This window comes from Chrysemys picta, chromosome 9 (assembly GCF_011386835.1).
Source record: "Chrysemys picta bellii isolate R12L10 chromosome 9, ASM1138683v2, whole genome shotgun sequence".
Lineage (NCBI taxonomy): Eukaryota > Metazoa > Chordata > Testudines > Emydidae > Chrysemys > Chrysemys picta.
In genome coordinates, this window is record NC_088799.1 from 48,618,454 (window position 1) to 48,641,633 (window position 23,180).

The 23,180-nt window shown below is 46.7% G+C and overlaps 1 protein-coding gene across 8 annotated transcripts in view; it reads left to right on the top strand.

Moving 5' to 3' along the window:
* STAG1 (STAG1 cohesin complex component) overlaps positions 1 to 23,180 on the top strand; it is a 391,540-nt gene that overhangs the window by 360,911 nt on the left and 7,449 nt on the right. For 7 of the 8 annotated variants that reach the window (XM_065557022.1, XM_065557021.1, XM_065557020.1 and 4 more), the window contains 3 exons: positions 10,232 to 10,437; positions 15,649 to 15,820; positions 16,849 to 16,959. In XM_065557022.1, coding sequence (XP_065413094.1) covers positions 10,232 to 10,437; positions 15,649 to 15,820; positions 16,849 to 16,959 — 489 coding nt within the window. The remainder of the gene's footprint in view (positions 1 to 10,231; positions 10,438 to 15,648; positions 15,821 to 16,848; positions 16,960 to 23,180) is intronic. The other variant, XM_065557025.1, reaches the window with a different exon arrangement.

The window sequence follows — 23,180 nt, forward strand, 5'->3', positions numbered from 1 at the left end:
AAATGAAGAGATTCAAAGAGAGGGTTGATGTGATATGAATGATTGGTAAGGATGATTATTTTAGTGGTAGCATTTTGGAAAGGCTATAAGCAGGAGATGGGGGTATCAAGATGACAGGAGAGAGGATGTTGCAGTAGTCAAGAAAGGAAATTAATAGAATGAGGACAAGCCATCAAGCATCAAGACAGATAGGAAGAGTGGGATTTCTAATATATTGTGGAAAAAGAAACATCAGGATTCAGTCACAGCCTGGATGTGGTCTAAGGAAAGTCAGGAGTCAAAGATTACATCAAAAATGTATTCCTCTTTTACAGCAGAATTGTCTGTTTTTGTGAAAGATCAGAAATTCAAGATTCGGGCCTTAAGATTTGTGATTGCAAAGATCTGTCTAGAGGATTTCTGACCTCAGTGGATCTAAAGGATACCTATCTACTGTGCATGTCCGAGTTGGCCCTTTTTGCCAAAAAATTCTCAGGTGTGCTATCAGTTCATTTGGTGTAAAGACCACTTCCCTTTCAATTTATCATTGTGAAAACCATAGGCCTGATCTGTACAAGAAGAAAAAATCAAACTAGTTAGCCTAGTGAAACCTCTAGTATAAACACATTTAAACCAGTTTAAACTTTGTTTATGTCAATTTAGCTTGCATCAGTAAATTACCAACTTAAGCTAATATAAGAGAGGCTTAAACCAGTTTAAATATTAGGAGTTTACACCAGTTTAGTTACATTGAATTCAAATACATTTAATTAAACTGGTGCATTTGTCTCGTATGCAAAAGGCCCTCATGTCAGCTGCCCTGCCTTGTGATGGAATTTGTATGATTCTTTTCCTGAAGGACTGATTGATCTAGGAAAGTTAGTAGGCCCAGACTTTAAAGGCCATGTCCAGAGTGAAGGAGGTATTTGCCTATTTGAGGATTTTAATCACGAGAGAAATCATTACATCATGCCCCCAGTGGACCTTCTCCATTTGGTGACAGAGACTGTCTCCATTTCCCAATGGAGGAGCACCTTGTTTCTGGTCTGAATTTGTCTAGTTTCAACTTCCAATCTTTGAATCTTATACCTTTGTCTGCTAGATTGAAGAGCCCTCCATTATCAAATTTCTGTTTCCCATATAGGTACTTGTAGACTGTAATCAAGTCATCCCTTAACTTTGTCTTTATTAAGCTAAAGATATTGAGTTCCTTGAGTCTGCCATTAAAAGGCCTGTTTTCCAATCCTGTAATCATTCTTGTTGCTCTTCTCTGAACACTTCTCTATTTATCAGCATTCTTCTTGAATTGTAGATGCCAGAACTGGACACAATATTCCAGTAGAAGTCATCCAGTGCCAAATATAGAATTAATATAACCTCCCTATTCCTACACAATATTCCCCTGTTTATGCATCCAAGGAGCGTATTAGTGCTTTTGGGGCATAAGGTCGCACAGGAAGCTCAAGTTCAGCTGATTGTCTCATTGCCCCCAAGCCCTTTTCAGAGTCTCTGCTTCCCAGGATTAAGTCCTCCATTCTGTAATTATCTCTTGTGTTCTTTGTTCCTATATATATGGCTTTACATTTGGGCATATTAAAATGCATGCTGTTTGCTTGAACCCAGCTTACTAAGGGATCCAGATCACGCTTTATCAGTGACCTGTGTTCTTTGTTGTTTGCCCTTCCCCCAGTCTTTGTTCTGCAAAATTTATCTGTAATGTTTTTACATTTTCTTCTAGGTTGTTGATTAAAATGTTGAATAGCATTTAGCAGGACCCCACTAGAAACACACCTGCTCAGTGATGATTCCTGTTTGCAATTCACATTTTGAGACCTATCAGTTAGCCATCTTTTAATCCATTTAATGTGTGCCATGTTGATTTTGTATTGTTCTAGTTTCTTCATCAAAATATCGTGTACAAGTACCATATAAAATGTGTTGCAGAAGTCTTAAGTATATTACATCAACACTATTACCTTTTGTCAACCAAACGTGTAATCTCATCAAAAAAGTTACCATGTTAGTTTGACATGGTCTATTTTCCATAAACCCATGTTGATTTGTATTTATTATATTACCCTATTTTAATTCTTTATTAATTGAATTCCATATCAGCTGTTCCTACATTTTGCCCAGGATTGATGACTGGCTGACAGGTTTGTAATTACCTGGGTCATCTTATTTACTCTTTTTAAATATTATAACAACACTGACTTTCCACTTTTCCTCTGGAACTTCCCCATTGTCCCCAGATTTACTGAAAATCCGCGTTTATAGGCCAGAGCTCCTCAGACAGCTCTTTTACAAGACTTGAATGTAAGCTATCTGTACCTACTGATTTCAAAATGTCTAGTTTTAGTAGGTGCTGTTTAACATCCTCCTAAAACACTAGTGCTATAGAAGGTATTTCATCATCATTTGGTGTGACTACATCATCTGACTTTTTCCCAAATGCAGAACAGAAATATTTACTGCCTTTTCTGCATTATTATTGACAGATCTACCATTTCCATCTAGTAATGGACCAATACTACTGTTAGGATTCTTTTTGCTTCTAAAATACTTTAAAAACTCCTTCTTAATGTCTGTAACTCTGCTGGCCACATATTTCTCATACTTTTGCTTCCCTTATTATTTTTCTACAATTCATACCTTCAGATTTATTTTCATTAGTATGAATATTCATTATATTTATTCCCCTTTCTTCCATTAATTACATTTATATTTAAATATATGTTATAGTTCTTCTTTGAGTGCTTGCTCATGTCCATTCCATGTTAGGTGTGTGCTTGCCACATGCACCGGTGCCGGAAGTTTTTCCTTCAGTGGTATCCGTAGGTGACCCCACCCTCAGTTCCTTCTTACTGCCAGTGACGGTGCTGGCATGTTCCTTTGCTTCAGCAAACCTTCCTTCTCCAGATCTGTTAGTTGTGAACTTTCTGTAGTAAATAGTCGTATCAGTTAGTATTAGTTCCCTTAGTGTGTGTGTTAGTTAGTTAGTTGTAGTGTCCCGGACGGGTCATGCCCCGCTCTGTGGACTTTAAGAACTGTGACCAGTGTAAAAAGCCTGTGCCGGTCAGTGATCCCCACACCAGTTGTTTAAGGTGCTTAGGGGAGTCTCATATTAGCAACAGGTGTTTCATCTGTAAGAGCTTTAAGCCTCGCACTAAGAAAGAGTGGGACATTCGACTTAAAGGGGCTTCTCATGGAGTCGGCGCTGACACCGGCACCGGAGCAGCCGCAATCGGACTCTGCACACAGCACCACAGCTTCGGTGTGGAGCACCCTACCGGTACCATCGTCGGACAGGCAAAAATCCACCTCCCCAGCACTGGCCAGCAAGAAGAGGAAGACTGGGAGAGGTCAGTCTCCTGCTCGCAAGGGCAGGAGAGGACGGGAAGCAAGCCTAGACCCACGAAGGGCGGCTCATCACCTCCAAGTTGAGCGGTTTAGCCCATCCCGGCATGTGGAGATGCCAGAGGCCCTGCAGGTGATGCAGGATATCTTGTCCCTCCTGGTGCCACCCACACTGGTGATGGCAGCTCCCAAATCAAGGGGTAAGCCTGCTCTTGGACCACTCCTCATCCCCGTCAGTGCAGCTTCACTTGCCACCTCAGGGAGCGTCCCGCCACCGCTCGCCTACTGGCAGCCACCACTCACCCACTGGCAGCCACCGCGCATTGGACATAGGGCTGCCTACTAGTTGGAGCCCTCGGTGCTGGTCTCCAGATTCCAGCCATCACTCTGCGGGCTCGAAGTGTCAGTCACCGATAGTGTGGCATAGACCTACCGAGGCACACACGAGCCCGTGACCCTTGTACTGGGAGCGTCATAGCCACTCCCCTTCAGTACGACACCGATCCTGCGAAAGCCCCTATCAGGACTCTCAATAATGGTCACCGGCCTACAGATATAGGTCGCCACACCAGCGTCGACACTCAACATCGCAGTGTATATCACCGGGGTACTGCCGCGGATACTCCGAATGCCGACGCTGGTCACTGGGATCTCAATGAGGTAGGTTGTTGCCAATGTACGGATCCCACTCGGAGCATGGAGGTGAACGCAGCCGGGACCAGGACACCTGGTCAGCCTCGGTGCGGTCCCAGTTTCCAGAACACGGCCCTCCATCTCAGGGCTCAGAGTCGCACCAAGAACCCCTGCAGGCGGGTCAAGGTCCTCCGTTGACGGCACCGGTCCTCCCTGCAGCACCGTCAGGATTATCATGGGCCCAGGGCCAATGGCCTATGTCATGGCACCCCTGGAATCCATGGGGGTTCCCACAGCCTGTCCCAAGGGCATAAATCAGTGTTGGGAGGCTCCAATAAGCCTTCGGCCACAGTCTCCCGCCCGCCTGAGACGGAGGCCACTGTGCCTGGAACCCCCCCAGATGCAACATACAGGGGAAGACGGCCCTGCTGAGCAGATCACAGGCGGTGACACCTGCTGCACCTGCATCCTCCTCCTCGTCCCCTCATGAGGCCATCATGGAACCCCCACCTATAGTCCCCCAGGACGATATCAAAGCTCATCAGGAGCTTTTGAGTAGGGTAGCCTCAAACTTGGTACTAGAAACTGAGGAGCTAGAGGAGCCCTCGGACACCCTCTTCAACATCCTCAGCTCAGCAGCCCCGGCAAAAGTCGCACTGCCAGTACATGAAGGGGTGACTAAGATTACGAAGGCCCTATGGCAGACCCTCATCACTACCCCCAATCTCCAAGTGTGCGGAGCACAAGTACTTATGTGCCTGCAAAAGGGTATGAATATCTTCATACCCACCCTGCCCCAACTCTTTAATGGTGTCTGCAGTCAATGAGCGGGAAAGGCAGCGACAACCAGGGGCTACTCTTAAAAATAAAGAGGCAAAGAAACTGGACCTTTCTGGGACAAAGGTTTATTTTTCGTCAGGCCTACAGCTGAGGGTGGCGAATTATTGGGCCTCTATGATTTTAATATTTGGCAATCGATGGCCAGATTTCTTGATCCCAGAAAAGAGTTCCAGGCCATCCTGGAAGAGGGGAAGGGAATGGCGAGGGCGGCACTGCAGGTGGCCTCAGACATGGCTGATTCTGCAGCACAGACTATGGCTTCAGCCATAACTATGAGGAGGGCGGCGTGGCTGCAGTCCTCGGGCTTGTCAGTGAAGATCCAACAGTCCATCCAGGACCTCCCCTTCGATGGCCAAGCTTTGTTTGCGAAGAAAACAGATGATAAGCTACACGGGCTGAAGGACTCGCGCACTGTGCTCAAGACCCTGAACCTATACACCCTGGGGCAGCAGAGGAAGCCGTTTAAGCTGCAGCCTCCCCACCAGCAGCGCAGCCAGCCTAGGCAATAGCCCTTCCAGAAGAAGGGCAAGGGCTATAAACGTCGTAAGGGCCAGCAGCCCTCTACCTCGGCACAGGCCAGCTCTTCCCACTCCCAGCAAGGGTTGAAGCAGGCATTTTGAGAGTGTGCCTGAGGGCGACATTCCAGCCACTGTCCTGGATCCTGACCCCCTCCGCTTCTCCAACCGCCTTTCTTTTTTCCTCCCAGCCTGGGCGTCTATAACTTTGGACTGTTGAGTCCTCAATACTGTGGTGCAGGGCTATACCCTCCAATTGGTTTCTACCCCCCACCCATCACACCCTCCCTCCCCGTCCCTCTTCAGGAACCCCTCTCACAAGAGTCTACTGCATCAGGAGGTGCAAGTCCTGCTGCAGGCGGGGGCCGAGAAAGAAGTCCCCCTAGACTTCAGGGGCCGGGGTTCTACTCCCGTTACTGTCTGATTCCAAAGGCCAAAGGGGGCCTAAGGCCTATCCTGGACCTGCAAGACCTCAACAAGTATCTCAAGAAGTTGAGGTTCTGCATGGTCTCCCTGGCTTCCTCCATCCCCTCCCTGGATCCAGGGGACTGGTATGCCACTCTCAACTTGAAGGACGCATACTTTCATATAGCACTCTTTCAAGGACACAGATGCTTCCTCTGCTTCACAGTGGGATCCACGCATTATCAGTTTGCGATGCTCCCCTTCAGCCTTGCAATGGCACAGAGGGTGTTCACAAAATGCATGTTGGTGGTGGCAGCTTACCTCAGGCATCGCGGTATCCTGATCTACCTGCCCCGTACCTCAATGACTGGCTAGTCAAGGTCACTCCAGGTCCCAGGAACAGGATGCTGCTGACCACGTGCAGGAGACTGGGCCTGTTGATAAACAAGGAAAAATCAATGTTGGTCCCTGTGCAAAGAATAGAGTTTATCGGACGGTCCTCGACTCCACAAGGGCGAAGGCGTTTCTGTCGCTTATCAGGTTCCAGACGATGAGGAACCTCATCGCCAGAGTCTCTGCGTTTCCTCTCACAACGGCAAGAGTCTGCCCACGGCTGCTGGGCCACGTGGCAGCGTGCACATACATCGTCTGCTATGTGAGGCTCCGAATGAGACCCCTCCAGCAGTGGCTGGCTACAGTCTATGTCCCATCCAGGGATCACTTGGACAGGGTTGTCAGCATCCCACCAGAGGTACTCACCATGTTGCAGTGGTGGACCTATCCTGGAACAGACCTCAATGGAGTTCTGTTCGACAGCCCGTGTCCTTCGGTATCACTGATATCAGATGCCTCAGACCTCGGCTGGGAGCGCACCTCAGTGCGATGCGGATGCAAGGTATGTGGTCTGCAGAGGAGATGACGTTGCATATAAACGTCAAAGAGCTCAGGGAGGCTCGCCTCGCCTATGCGGTTTTCCTCCCACAGTTATCCGGCTGAGTGGTTCGAGGGCTAAGTGGTTCGAGTCTGACAGACGACACAGCCTCGATGTTTTACATCAATAGGCAAGGGAGAGTGCACTCGTCGGCCCTCTGTCAAGAGGCACTCTGGCCTATGGGATTTCTGCATCCAACATGCGATCCACATGGAAGCCTATCACCTCCCCGCCCATCCCAGTCGTCAGCAGAGTCTTGTCAAAAATCAAGAGGGACAAGGCCAAAGTCATTATGATTGCCCCGGCGTGGCTGCACCAGCATTGGTTTAGCACACTGGAGGATCTGGCAGTAGCCTCCCCGTGGCCGCTGCCTGACCGTCCGGACTTCTCTCGCAAGACCATGGTCGCCTCCTGTATCCCAGCCTCGCCTCCCTCCACCTCACAGTGTGGATGCTGCATAGTTGAACCCAGAGGAGCAAGCCTGTTCCAGGGAGGTGCAGCAGGTCCTTTTGGGAAGTAGAAAATCCTCCACTAGAGTGACTTATCTGGCGAAGTGGACGAGGTTCTCCCACTGAGCGTCTGAGAATAGCATCTCCCCGAAGCGCTCTTCTCTGCAGTCAGTCTTGGTATACCTTCTCTTCCTGAAGAATGAGGGCCTGGCCCTCTCTTCTATCAAGGTTCATCTAGCTGTCATCTCGGCTTTTCATCCGCCGATCCAGGGTAGATTGGTGTTCTCACAGGAGATGTACATCAGGTTCCTGAAAGGCCTCGAAAGGCTCTTCCCTCCCGTTAGGGATCCTGTCCCACAGTGGGGCCTCAATCTGGTTTTCTCCAGACTCATGGGTCTGCCATTTGAACCCTTGGGCTCTTGTTCCCTTTCCCACCTATTGTGGAAAGTCGCCTTCCTGGTGGCAGTGACACTGGATAGACGAGTGTTGGAGATTAGAGCCCTGACTTTACACGGTCTTCTTCAAAGACAAGATACAGTTGTGACCCCGCCCAGCCTTCCTGCTGAAGGTGGTGTCTTCCTTCCATATCAACCAGAGCATCTTCCTCCCGGTATTCTGTCCTATACCACACAAGATAAATGAGGAGAGGCAGCTGCACGCCCTGGACTTCGCCGTGCCTTGGCCATTTACCTGGAGCATACCAAGCCCTTCCGCAGGTCGACACAGCTCTTCATCGCGACAGTGGACAGGATGTAGGGCCTTCTGATGTCCTCTCAAAGGATCTCTAACTGTATTACCTCCTGCATCCGGACCTGTTATGAGTTGGTGCAGGTCCAACTGCCACCTCTGGTGAAGCCCTCTCGACGAGAGGGCAAGCGTCCTCGGCAGCCTTCCTGGCACACTTTCCCATCACACCTTCACAGCACACTACGCCATCACCCAGCAGGCCAGAGATGACGCTGGGTTCAGCAGAGCTGTGTTACAAACTACACATCCATGAACTCCTGCCCACCCCCGTTGGTACTGCTTGGGAGTCACCTAACATGGAATGGACATGAGCAAGCACTCGAAGAAGAAGAAAAGACAGTTACCTGTTCCGTAACTGGTGTATTTCAAGATGTGTTGCTCATGTCCATTCCATTACCCGCCCTCCTTCCCCACTGTCAGAGTTTCCTGCAAAAAGGAACTGAGGGTGGGGGGAGCCGGCGGCGTCCCTTATACCGCACCATACAGACACCGCCAGAGCCGGTCCCCTATGGACACCACTGGGGAAACTTCGGCACCGGTGCATGTGGCAAGCACACACACCTAACGTGGAATGGACATGAGCAACACATCTCGAAGAACACCAGATACAGAACAGGTAACTGTCTTTTGATTTCACTTTCTTTCTAACCCAAGTTGATATTAAGGAGTGTGGTTTGCTTTCTCGACTGTGGCCTTTTTAGACATCTATTAAAATGTTTTTAAACAATTCCCATGTTATTATTCAAACTTTTTGTTTACATTTTTTGTGCACTGATTTGGCTCATCAGTTGTTTTCAGCTTTGTGAAATTGGCCCTTTTAAAGCACCAAGTATATATATTACTCATTTGGACTTTTTTCTGCTGAACATAACAAATGTGATCAAATCATAGTCACTTGTACCTAAGCTACAAGACAAGGTGTATTATAGAATTTCCTCTTGTTGGATTCAGCACTTTTTGAGTTAGGAAGTGTATCTATAATCTGTAATTACATCTATAACTTTTAGAAATTCTGAAGTGCTTTAGCATCGGCAGCATGAGACCTCTAGCGTGCCACTCCGATGAAGTTCCCCATAATCACGCAGCTTTTTTCCCTATTTTTGCTCCTCATTCCTTCCTAAATAAGTTATAACCAGTGATTTTAACATTCCAGTCATGTGAACCTTTCCACTAGATTTCTGTAATACCAGCTGGGTTGAATTTATGCTCATATATGAGCCATTCCAGTTCCTTATGTTCATTATCCAGGCTCCTAGCATTGGTGGGGAGGCAATTAAAAAATTACTTCTCTTCACTTCCTTTGGTGTCTTGATTAATTTTGTTCTCAACATCTTGACTTTGTGCTAAATGAGTGCTCATTTGTTTTCTCTTTTCACCCTCCACACTTGTTTTTAATTTAACGCCCTCCTGACTACTCTAGTTGGGTCATGTAGCTCAGGCAATAGAAGTTCATACTTGTAGCTCCAGAAGTCTTGGGTTTGGACCTCGCTACCAATGACACATCCAGGGGTGTTGTGTTAAATGATGATGTAATTAAAGGTTGTATCATAATACATTTCTCAAAAGAACAGAATTAATGTTGCACAGACATCCTCAATTCTGGGATTTCCTAACTTTTGAGTGCTTGACTTCACAAGTGTAACAATACTTTTTTAACATAGTTTTTGTATGGATTATCATATTAATCTGACTGGCTGTTTTTAGATTGTATGGTTAAATAATTGAAAAAGACAGACCAAAAAAAGCCTGAAGTTCACCAGAATATACACAAAAACTTGTAGTTGGTGGAGATCTAATTTGGAGAACAGGCCCTCAATTTTTTTTTCCAAAAGTATGGCAAGTATGTATGAACTCCAGCAGGAACATTTGGGCTCCAGTGCCTACAGATTGTCAATATCTTTAATTTCAAAATAATTGGTTGTGTTTTAGAAAATAATTCTCTCACTGTTCTTCTGAAAAAAGTATGCCAGTGCTCAGAATATTGCCAAATTCAATCCATCTGTTTACCTGGATGGAATATGTATGTTGATTGTATTAGGGATTGAGACTAGAAATAGCATTCAGGTATAGTATAAATGTGATGAATGATTTCAGACCACTATGGGTGTGTTATGTGGGAAAGAGAACTTTGCATTGTTTCTCAGGGAATATTTGTAGACAGCTAAGCAGCTGTTTTAACTAGTTCTGAAGTGAATTTTATTGAGTCATCTTCAGCCAGAAAGATGGTGCCTTGCCAGCATATGTTTGTAGGATTAAAATAGGAAGAAACAGCATGGGAGATCTTCAGGGCCTCAAGATAAAAGTGTGAAGAGGGGCCCCTTAGGGGTTGGGCAGAGGGGAAATTTTATTTTACACATTGTCTTCTGTTTTCACAGTCACTCATATTTGGAGAAGTTCCTGACAGAACAGATGATGGAAAGGAGGGAAGATGTATGGCTTCCACTGATTTCCTATAGAAATTCACTAGTTACTGGGGGCGAAGACGACAGGATGTCTGTGAACAGCGGAAGTAGTAGCAGCAAAGCATCTTCAGTGAGGAATAAGAAAGGACGACCTCCACTTCACAAAAAAAGGGTGGAGGGTATGTATGGTTTTACATTATGCCTTTAATTAATACATTAAATTAATTAACCCTTCTTTTCTTTCATGAGTTCTGTCTAGCTTTGGAGTTGACACTGAAATATACACATACACACTGCATTGATTAAAAAAAAAATCTTGTTTTACAAATTCCTGTAGATTTTTCTTTTTCTTTATGAAATTGTTTACACGTATCCCCACTCTTGGGGATATATGCTGAGATTTGCAGATCCAGAACCATTAAAAGCATTTGATCTTAGCGTGGAGATAGTATATGATTACAAAGTTACATGTTAGCCCTACTGCTTGTTCCCCCTCTGATTTCTGTTTTTCTAACTTGTTTTCTAACTTGTTCCGATCTGGAAATTACATTCTCTCACTAGCGTTGCCACACAAACCCAAGTGCTAAATTCTGACATAGCCTGACATTTTGGCAAAAACATAGGAAAAATTATAAAAAGGAAAAATATAAAAATTAGTAAAACTTTAGAGAAAGGTGACTTACTAGTATCTAGTTCCTGGAGGTGATGGTCTATATTGAGCTACATCTGTTGGATGCACATTCATCCTTGTTACAGAGCCATTAGAAAACAGTGTCCATTGCGACCTCACACATGCTTCATAAAGGATCCACATGTTCATACATAATGGCATATAGGGAGCCGACATCCCAGGCACCACCCATTCCTTGTCTCCATCTACTCTAAGTTCCATTTTAAGACTCCAAAGAAACAGAGAACTCAGGTGGGAAGTATCAAACAGTAACCTTATCCCCTCCTAAGCAATGCTTGCAGGACTGCTTTCCCAAAGTGGGCATCAAACCTAAAGACAAAATCAATAGAGTATTGCTGTGCCTTGATCTTCATTTAGAGACATTTCTGAGTCCTGCTGTGAAGGCAGCTTTTGTATAGATGAAATGAGTTTTAAAACCTTCAGGTACAGACACTCTTGCAAAGTCATAGCAGGTTTTCAGTCAAAGTCTCTATTAGTTCCCTCTGTGTTAGTTTCTATATTCAGAAATTATCCAGAGGACTTACAAAAAAGCTTACTCCCTTCCAAATTGCAACTGAGGGCATGTCTACACTTACTGGGGTTCGATGCTGCTGCAATCGATGCACCGGGGTCGATTTAGTGGGTCTAGGGAAGACCCGCTAAATTGACCGCAGATTGATCTCCTGTCAACTCTGGTACTCCACCAGAACGAGAAGAGAAAGGTAAGTTGACGGGAGACACTCTCCCGTCGACACAGTGTAGTGTAGACACCACAGTAAGTCGACTCCAGCTATGTTATTCACGTAGATGGAGTTGCGTAACTTAGGTCGACTTACCCCGGTAGTGTAGACAAGATCTAAAAATCCATTGGGAGCATGCTAGGGCAGAAGAAAATCATTACAAGCTGACCCTTGAAAGAGAGAGTAGAAATAACGAGTCAATTTTATCATAACAATTGACTAATAGCCGGTTGCCACAAGATTCAGGATTGAGGTATTGAATACTAGGATCCAGTTCTAGGATTAATGAGCCAGAAAAGTTGCTGGGAACCAAGGCCAGGCAGGGAGTGTGGGCTACGATGGGGTGGAGATGCAGTGGGGGATCAGTGGGGTTGCAGGCTGAGAGTGCAGGGGGTAGGATGGTGGTGTGGAGTGCAGGAGACAAGGGGCTGGGCTGGGGCAGCCTGGTGTGGGCTGGGCCAGTGTGTGGGGGCCAAGGTGCAGAGACTCTGACTTTGCCCAGTGGGAAGGAGCCTGCCAACTCCTGTGCTAGGGGGATGGACATCCAAGCTGCCCATTCACCTGGGCTCAATGGGCTGGAAGCTGTCCTCTGCTGATGCCCACGTCCCTCTGTGGCTGAGCAGGGGCATGCTCACCTTTAGAGCCCTGGGCACCTGGTGCCAACCTACATGGAAAGGGTACACGTTGGGGTCTCTCCAACCCAGCTGCATGAAGTTTGAGGGTGGGGGTAGTAGCATCAGGGAAGACACTAGGGGTCCAAGGCTAACTTTTAAGGAGTTGGGAGGGGGCGGTGTTTTGCCTAGGGCAGCAGATCGGATTGAGTGGCCTCTGCCAGTGATTAGGCAGTTGGACCTTGGGGTCTCAGCTCAGGATGTGTTAGAGGATCCCAGACCGGAGCAGTGCCTGGAGTCTGTTCAGGCTCTGGAGGCTTAAAGAACATAGGGATTCAGTTTGGATCGCCTCACAGCAGTCTGGTGAGTATCCAACAGGGGGAGCTCAGCCAGATCTGGGACAGACGCAGCCGACAGTCTGGTCAGGAGTCTATATATGGTTGATACTCGACACAAATCTGCTCTCTGTATGGATTTCCACTGGCATTACTTAGTGCTCAAAGAAAATCAAGCACAAAGGAGGAACTAAAAAGAGACTATGAGATAAATTTGAATGGCAGAGGTGTTTCAATGGCATTCGTGTTAGGGTAAATTCAGGAACAAGCAGGCAACAGTTAAGCCCAAAAAGAAAAAGGCATGAGAAAAATGACAAAATCCAATGGGATCTCCCTTCCCCGCCCTCCTTTCCTAATCCCTCTCATCGCTTACTTCTCCTTTCCCCCATCAGTGAAACTGAGGCTAGGTCTACACTACCCGCCTGAATCGGCGGGTAGAAATCGATCTCTCGGGGATCGAATTATCGCGTCTCGTCAGGACGCGACAATCGATCCCTGAATCGACGCTCTTACTCCACCAGCGGAGGTGGTAGTAAGCGCCATCGACGGGGAGCCGCGGAGGTCGATTTTGCCGCCGTCCTCACAGCGGGGTAAGTCGGCTCCGATAAGTCGAATTCAGCTATGCTATTTGCGTAGCTGAATTTGCATATCTTAAATCGACACACACACCCCCCGTAGTGAAGACCTGCCCTCAGATCTCTTGTCTGTTCTCCTCTAATCCCCCCACCTGCCTCAGCAACCTTATCCCATTTCCTGATCTCCCTCGCTCACGCTGTAATCATCTCCCTCATCTTTCTTCTCAGTCTCTCCCTTCCCTCTGGTTCATTAAAGCTTTGCTAAAGTCAAGGAATAACACATCCACTGCTTTCCCTTCATCCACAGACCCAGTTATCTCCTCATAGAAGGCAATTAGGTGCCTGACTAACCTAATTGCCTTCTATGAGGAGATAACTGGGTCTGTGGATGAAGGGAAAGCAGTGGATGTGTTATTCCTTGACTTTAGCAAAGCTTTTGATACGGTCTCCCACAGTATTCTTGCCGGCAAGTTAAAGTAGTATGGGCTGGATGAATGGACTATAAGGTGGATAGAAAGCTGGCTCAACGGGTAGTGATCAATGGCTCCATGTCTAGTTGGCAGCTGGTTTCAAGCGGAGTGCCCCAGGGGTCGGTCCTGGGTCCGGTTTTGTTTAATATCTTTATTAATGATCTGGAGGATGGTGTGGACTGCACTCTCAGCAAGTTTGCAGATGACACTAAACTGGGAGGCGTGGTAGATACACTGGAGGGTAGGGATCGGATACAGAGGGACCTAGACAAATTAGAGGATTGGGCCAAAAGAAACCTGATGAGGTTCAACAAGGACAAGTGCAGAGTCCTGCACTTAGGACGGAAGAATCCTATGCACTGCAACAGACTAGGGACCGAACGACTAGGTAGCAGTTCTGCAGAAAAGGACCTGGGGTCACAGTGGGCGAGAAGCTGGATACGAGTCAACAGTGTGCTCTTGTTGCTAAGAAGGCTAATGGCATTTTGGGCTGTATAAGTTGGGGCATTGCCAGCGGATCGAGGGACGTGATCGTTCCCCTTTATTCGACATTGGTGAGGCCTCATCTGGAGTACTGTGTCCAGTTTTGGGCCCCACACTACAAGAAGGATGTGGAAAAATTTGGAAAGAGTCCAGCGGAGGGCAACACAAATGTTTACGGGTCTGGAGCACATGACTTATGAGGAGAGGCTGAGGGAACTGGGATTGTTTCTTCTCCAGAAGAGAAGAATGAGGGGGGATTTGTTAGCTGCTTTTAACTACCTGAAGGGGGGTTCCAAAGAGGATGGAGCGAGGCTGTTCTCAGTGGTGGCAGATGAGCAATGGTCTCAAGTTGCAGTGGGGGAGGTCTAGGTTGGATATTAGGGAACACTATTTCACTAGGAGGGTGGTGAAGCACTGGAATGCGTTACCTAGGGAGGTGGTGGAATCTCTTTCCTTAGAGGTTTTTAAGGCCCGGCTTGACAAAGCCCTGGCTGGGATGATTTAGTTGGGAATTGGTCCTGCTTTGAGCAGGGGGTTGGACTAGATGACCTCCTGAGGTCCCTTCCAACCCTGATATTCTATGATTCTATGATTCTCTTCGCAGTACAAGCAAGCATCCTTTAGTCTCTCCCATGTTAAAAAAAACTCATGGTTGATTCTGGTTGCATCTCCAGCTACCCATCTTCCTTCTTCCCTTCATTTGTAGGCTCGTTGAATGCTCTGTCTGCAATTGCTGTCTGGAGTTCTTTTCCTCCACTTCCATTGTAAACAGACTCTCCTTTCTAGCTTCTGCTCAGTCCACTCCCACCAAAGTCTCTGATGACCCATCCTTGGCCAGATCTCCATCCTTATCTTGTGCTCCTCCTCATCTGTTTGTTATATCCACATGTTGTCTCTCATGTTATAAATTGATTGTAAACTCTTTAGGGTGGGAACCATCTTTGCTCTGTGTATGTTCAGCACCTGGTTCTCTAGGCACCGCTGCAATACAAATATTTATGATTGATTATTATTATTGTTGTTTATTAGAATACCTGCTTTGAGGTTGAAATGTTGTTGGGAATACCTGGTAGTTCAAAGAAGGGGGGTGAATCTTGTTCCTAATTCTTCTTTGGCATAAGGAGTTGGGATCCTTCCTCCTCAGTACTAATACAAAACTAAATTTGAGCTGGAAATTAAACTTCTTGGAGATTAATCCAGATTGATCCATCACCCAGTTACCTATCTATGGTGTAAAATACTGAATTTGTAAACTTACAGTTTTGCAGAATTTGCTCTAACTGACGTAGTGAGCTGTATCAAAATGTACCAGTGGATGAATACATAAATTCAAGTCCTCAACTAGCACTGTATTTGCGTTCTAAAGCTTATACTCGATGCAATATGTGCCATCAGTAAATATCCCATTTAAAAGTTGGCCTGAATAAGATATGAATCATAGTAATATTGTGCTGAATAAATTCACTGTCTCAAGTAACTAGCTAAATGTAATTTATATTTTTATAGATGAGAGTCTGGAAGGCTCATGGCTAAACAGGAACGACACCATTCAAACTCCCGGGGCTCTGCAAACACCACAGCTCACTTCAACTGTATTGAGAGAGAACACTAGACAAATGGGAGAGCAGATTCAAGAGCATGAGTCAGAACATGGATCTGAACAAGATTTTTTACACAAGTATGTACCAAGATGTTACGCTCAAATGTATTGTGCTGAACAAGAAACACATGCTAAACAAAACAGTTGGGATAGCAGTAGCAGTTATACAACATGTTTGTGGTTTTACATTTGCAGCATATATTTTGGAGAGAGAAAAATCTCTTGCCTGGTAATTCCATAGGTTAGCCTGGTATAAATTGTGTCAAATAATATAATTTTTAGATTCTCAGAAAAAAACTATGTTAAAACAAAGATAGAAAGGGCATATCCATAATTTAGGGGGGAAATATATTACAAGGATGCTGAAATTATCCAATGCAATAACAATACAATTATTTTAAGGCATTTTAGTGTCTGTTGCCCTCAATTAGTTTTAAATGATTTTTAAAGACATGGGATTTTTCTTTTATTTTTTCACCACCACAAGGCAGAGTTAAGGTTATTTGGGTGCCCTAACTGTGCATTTTCATAACTTGAAAAATGTTTGAATTTCTTTTAAGTTTAACTTAAAAGCTCTTTTCCTGAGTTTATAATGCTTGTTTGGGGGATAATTATAACATACCTGTAACTTATTTTACCCTAAATTACTGATCTTAACTCCAACTTTTTGTAGTTTGTCTGGGAATTTCCTTGGTCATCTTAATTTAAAAGTTTATACATGAACAAGAAACTGTGAGAATGCTATTATGTGATATTTCTAATATTTTGAAGATATGTAATATCAACCATACATCTTGTTTGTTTGTTTTAACTTTTATAGGCAGATTCACTGGTATGCTCTGGCTGCTTTTTTATAGGCAGATTCACTGGTATGCTCTGGCTGCTTTATATCATTCTGGAGCAAAGCAGCCAGGCCATACTAGCCAGTGAAACTGAGTTTACAGGAACTTTGTTTTGCCAGTGTAGTGCAAAGTGTAGTGCAAAGCAGCCAGAGTATACTGTCTTGAAGTTGGCCCGAGAAGAAACTTACTGACGTGGCATCTAAAAATAATAAATACAAAATCAGTGCTGTGACTGAGTTAGTAATGCTGCTCTGTATGTGTTAGTCCCCAGATGCAGATATCTTGGTTGGGCCAGCAGAAGCTAGAAGATTTAAATCGAAAGGACAGGACAGGAATGAATTACATGAAAGGGAGAAGTGGTGTAAGACATGCAGTGTAAGTGTTCAAACCACTAAAGATCCTTTTCGTGATGAGTAATTGAATCAGTGAATCTGTTAATGATGGACTTAATCCTGCCCTGTGTAGTTGCTATTTTATTAGGGTTTGTAAAACATTTTATCGCTCTTAATACAAGCACACTAACAGCTTTATGAAGTTATGATGTGCATCAGCCGAGGGAATGTGGGCTAAGGTTTGGCACTCAGCTCTGCAAGACATTGATTGCTCCGGCCCCATCCATCAAAGCACTTTAAGCATAAGAGTACTCCCACCAAAGTCAGTAGGACCACTCATATGAATAATCATTTGCTGAAGTGCTTTGCTGGATTGGGGCCAGAGTGCCCAGCACCTTACAAGATCAAGCCGTTAATGCTCAGGCCTGGGAACCAGTTTTGGGTTCTATTCCCAGAATTCCTGGTGATTTACTGTGAGACCTTGAGCAAGTCACGAGACCTCTCCGTACTTGCTTGCCCCATTGTAAAATGAAGCTATTACCACTTGCCTGCCCTAGAAGGTTGTTGTAAGGTTTAATGCTTCGAGTAGCGTCCCTAGGAATGTTCCACTTCCAGTGTGCATGCACCTCTCGAGCCCTTGATCAGAGATTTTCAGTTAGCAGTGTCTGTTTGACTCGCGCATGCATCCTATGCCTCCTGGTACCAGACACCAAGGCTATACAGTTCTCAATCACCTCAGCCTGAGACAGTCCCTTAGTTTGCACCTTGAGTGTGCCTTGGCTTATCTATTTTTCTATACTTGTTAAGATAGTTAGTATTGTCAGTTGTTAGTCCAGTTATATTAGTTAGATAAGTATTGAGAGGATTGTTTTTTCTCCTCTTTTCCCTTCAAGAGGCTTGTTTTTCCTAGCAGGGCATGCCTGGCTCGCCAGGCTTCAAATGCTGCCTCTCCTGCCAAGAGGTTATACCTGTAAGGACAGCCACTCTAAGTGTGTCTGTTTGTTGGGGGAGTCCCACATCTCCAAGAAGTGCAATCTCTGCCTGGCCCTCAAGTCCAGGGCAAAGAAGAACAGGGAGATTAAACTCTCACTATTGATGATGGAACACTACCTTAGGCCAGCTTCTGAGTCAGGCCAGGAGACACGCCTCCGCATACCTGTCTCTCAACTGATCCAGTGCCCTTTCAACCTCAGCACAGGCTTCCCCTAAGAAGGTGAAGACTTTGGAGGCTTCATTGAAGACTTTTAAAAAGAGGAATGCAGACTCTCACATTAAGGAGCCAGCTCTGAAAAAGCCCAGGAGAGTTCTACAGAGAGATTTACAGTCTCCAAAGCCTCAACCTCTTGACTTGGTACCATTGAGTTGGAGAACTCCTCCTCTGGTACTGAGGAGGTGATGAAGTCCCAAAGCTTAAAGGAGAGACATGGCTCCCATAGGACCTCGGTACCCTCTACCAGCAAAGAGGGAAAACATACTGGACTGGCACCATCAAGCTCAGACCAACTGTTGGTACCTATGTATTTGTCACCAAGCAAGCATCGGTGCCAGACACCATCAGCATCTACTTCAGTACACTCACCATCAATGGTACTGTCAACTTCAGCAACTGTGTGCTCAGCTACTGCATCGGTAGTGATCCCCTACTCGGTACCACGAACATTCAGTTATACAAAGGATCTCTCTATAATGGATGAACCAAAGTCGCTGCTCTTAATGGGTACCCAGCCTCTCTCAGTACCAAGATCTCGATCTCCTGACCACCTTCCTCTGGTAATGTAGGACTCTGCACCACTTTCTGTGAGTGCTCCTCCATTGGATGAGATGGAGGAGGATGAAGGAGACTTCCAGTCAGTCTCCTCTATTTCTGTTCAGGGTTCTCCAGCATATCCCTTCAGGAACCTACTCTCTGACAGTCACAGGGAAGATCATTATCAAGCGTGGTAGAACCAACCCTGTATGCCATCCCCACTTCCACATGAGTCTCGCCTTGGCCATACTTGGATCCTGGGGCTGCTTATTGGAAACAATTGGCCTGACCACCAGTACCATCTTATAGGGAGGCCAGAATTATACAGCCTTCTCCGGGGAGGTACCTTGAGGCGCGGCAAGGGCAGAGCATGCAGAGCCCTCCGCCCCCTACCCCCAGGGGCCGCAATGCTTCCTGTAGTGGCACAAGGCCGGGGCCACCCCAGAGCCGCTTTAGGTAAGTGGCGCCGGGCCAGAGCTCGAACCCCTCCTGCACCCCACCCCCCAACTCCCTGCCCTAAGCCCCCTGCCTGCATCTTGCACCCCTCCTGCACCCCAACTCCTCGCCCTGGGTCCCTTCGTACACCCCTCCTGCACCCCAACCCCCTTCCCTGAGCCCCCTCATACACACTGCACCCCTCCTCTGCCCCAATCCCTTGCCCTGACCCCCGTCCTGCACACCGCACTCCTTGCTCCACCCCTCCCCCCTGCCCAAAAAGTTTGCCCACCCCTGATATAGGTGGTGTCGGAGCAGGCCCGGCAATAGCACCCACACTCCACCTCGGCGGACAAGGAGGGCAAACAACTAGACCTTCTGGGTCGCAAGGTCGTCTTCTCTGCCAGCCTTCTATTTCGAATCTCCAATTACTTGGTTCTATTAGCTAAATACAACTTCCTTCCTTACAGCAAGTTGGCGGACTTTGCAGAAAAACTTCTTCAGCAGGATTGTGCCCGCTTCCCAACTATCTTATGGAAGGGAAATCCTGAGGATGACACTCCAGGCTGCAGTGGACTCAGCAGACACTTCTTCGTGCAAGATGGCTAAGGGAATTGTCACGAGGAGGAAATTGTGGCTACATTCTTGTTTCTCAAGGAAAATACAGAACACCATAGAGGACCTCCCTTTCAATGAGTCTCCTCTCTTCAATCAGAAGACAGACGATTCTCTCCACTCCCACAAGGATTCCAGAGCCACTCTTCAGTCGCTGGGTATCTACATACCGGCACCCAAGCGCAAGTTCTACCGCCTGCCACTGACGCAGCGTTTCAGAATTCCTCAATTCTTCCATCAGCAGCCCTATGAGCTTCCTTGCATACGACAGAATATCCAATGCCCCATCCTCTCTGTTCATCGTCATAGCTTCAGCATCTCCTACTCAGTCTTCGCAGAAGCAATATTTTTGAGTGCATCTAGAGAGCTGCCAACCAACTTGCCTCATGCCATACACCCGACCCACCCCCTTCGGGGAGCATCTAGCACTCTTTTTATCAGCTTGGAGCTTGATAATAATGGACAAGTGGTTCCTAGATGTCATTCAACGTGGCTATACGATCAAGTTCCCACATTTAGTTGGGAATTGGTCCTGCTTTGAGCAGGGGGTTGGACTAGATGACCTCTTGAGGTCCCTTCCAACCCTGATATTCTATGATTCTATGATTCTATGCTACCTCATCCACATCCCCCACCCCGGCCTCGCCTCAGAAGCCACTCTCATGACAGTATCCTCACCTTAGAAGTGGACTCCATACTCCAAAGGAGAGCAATAAAACCAGTGCCTGTGACCTATCAAAGCACAGGGTTCTATTCCATGTATTTTCTGGTTCCCAAGAAGAAGGGCGGGTGGAGACTGATCTTAGATCTCCGTGGTCTCAACCACTTCATACGCAAGCCAAAGTTTTGTATGGTCACCCTAGCAGCCATCATATCTTCACTAGAAAAAGACATCTGGTTTATGGCTCTCAATATGCAGGATGCTTACTTTCATGTAGAGATCCATCCTACCCACAGACGTTTCTTGATATTCATGGCAGGCCCTTAACACTTCCAATACAGGATTCTGCTGTTCGACTCACTACTGGTCCACAGGTCTTCACCAAAGTTTTCTCTGTGGTGGCAGCCCACCTCTAGCATCAAGGTGTCCTTATATTCCCTTATCTCGATGACTGGCTGCTAGCAGCGCAATCCAAATGGGAGGTTCAAGCCTCGACCTCTGTGCTGCTCGTATTCCTCTCCTCCTAGGTGGTGAGCATAAATATTGAAAAATTGACTTTGGTACCCCCTCAGTCCCTATAATTCATTGGGGCCTGCATCAATGCAGTCTTCGCGCACGCCTGTCTACCAGAGGACAGATTCCAGATCCCCCAAGAGCTTATTGACAAGGTGGTCTCCATTCCTTCTGTTCTGGCCAGGGCTTGCCTTTCCCTTCTTGACCTTCACTCGTCTTTGCTTTCACTGCCTGCAGTTGTGGCTCCAGAGGGCCTATTCTCCCACGCACCATACCGTAGACTTCCTACAGACAGTACCACCCAACGTTCTCTCCTCCCCAGGTCAGGTCTGCACCAGGATACCGTTCCTTCCATCCTCTTTGAACATGATGCTCATTACTGATGTGTCGCTTGCTGGATTTGGCATCCACATGGGCAATAACATGACATGGGACTTGGACTGCTCAAGAATCCTGGATGCACATCAATGTCCTAGAACTTTGGGCCATGCGTTTCTCCTATCCATTCACTCCTGTCATGTTCTCATCATGTCAGACAACACCACCGCCATTTACATCATCAAGAAACCAGGGGGCACGAGGTTGCCAGCACATTGTGCAGAAGCAGTTCATTTTGGGGATTGGTGCATTACCCACAAGATACTGTTGTCAGCAGCATATCTTCCCAGGACTCCAAACATAATTGTGGACTCTCTCAGCAGGAAATTTGTGTCCAATCATGAATAGGAACTCCACAACACCATGGTCGCATATATTTTCGACCGCTGGGAGACTCTGACCAGAGACCTCTACACCTCCCACGCCAACAGCAAATGCACACAGTACTGCTGTGGGTGGAGGCGGAAGGGTTGGCACCCTCTCCCAAGGTGATGCCCTAGTCATACACTGGTTGGAACAGATCAATTATGCCTTTCCTCCCCTACTGCTCCTGCCGTGTGTCCTACACAAGATCCAGGAGAGAACAACGGCCATTGTGATTGCCCTATTCTGACCTCGCCAGTTCTGGGTTCCCCTCCTTCACTGTATTTCAGTGCATCCCCCACTTCCATTGGCAGCTTCCCTGGAACTCCTCACACATGATGGCGGCAAGATCAGATATCCTGATCAACAGACATTTTACCTATGAGCTTGTTTTTTGGGTGGACATCTTCACTAGACATCCTCTCGAGTAGCAGAAAAGGGTCAGTGAGGTGGTCCTATAGGGCCAAGTGGAAGCGTTTCACCTCATAGGCCCAGCAGAGGGGTCTTGCCTTTGAGGATGTAGACGTCCCTCTGATTCTGGACTACCTCCTGTCCCTGAAGGCGTCAGGACTCACGCTCAACTCCATCAAGGTGCACATAGCCGCTATCGATGCCTTGCACCACCACCAACAACAACAACAACCCCCATGGAGGGGTGGGCACTCTGTCTTTACACACCCCTTAACTACCAGGTTTTGGAAGGGCCTCCTATGGATTTATCCACCTGTTCAACCCATTGCTCCCCAGTGGGACATTAATCTTGTCCTCGTGGTGTTGATGAAATCACCATTTGAACCTATGGCCTCCTGCTCCCTGTCTCTCCTTTCCATGAAGGTCGTCTTCCTGGTAGCTATTACTTCCGTGAGAAGAGTAGGTGAAGAGGGGGCCATGATGGCAGACCCCCACCTTACCACGTTCCATAAGGACAAGGTTTCACTGCGCTTGCACCCCAAGTTTCTGCCAAAGGTTGTATCCTGCTTTCATCTCAACCATCCCATACACTTACCTGCTTTCTTTCTGAAGCCTCATACATCAACGGAGGAACGGCACCTTCTCTCCCTCAGTGTCCACGGGATCCTGGCCTTCTACTTGCAGAGGACGAGATAATTCAGGAAGTCCCCTAGACGGTTTATTGCTCAAGTGGAAAAGATTGAGGGGCAAGTGATCGCCACTCAAAGGATCTCTAAGTGGGCTTCGGGGTACATTACGCTCTGCTATCACTTGTCAGGACTGTCTCCACCCCTTGGGGTACGAACCCACTCCACAAGGGCACAAGCAACAACTACAGCCGTGCTTCATGACGTACCACTTACAGACATATGTAGGGGGCCATATGGAGTTCGGTACGTACCTTCTCTTCCCATTACACCTTAGGATGAGACTACAACGGATGCCTCATTTGGCACGGCTCTTCTCTGTTCCACAGTTCCATCGTCTTCCTCGTACCCTTGTCCTAACTAGGTATTGCTTGTTAATCACCGTCAGTGGAATACAATAGGAACCATCATTCAAAGAAGAAGAGGTGGTTACTTAAACGTAATTGGAGGTTCTT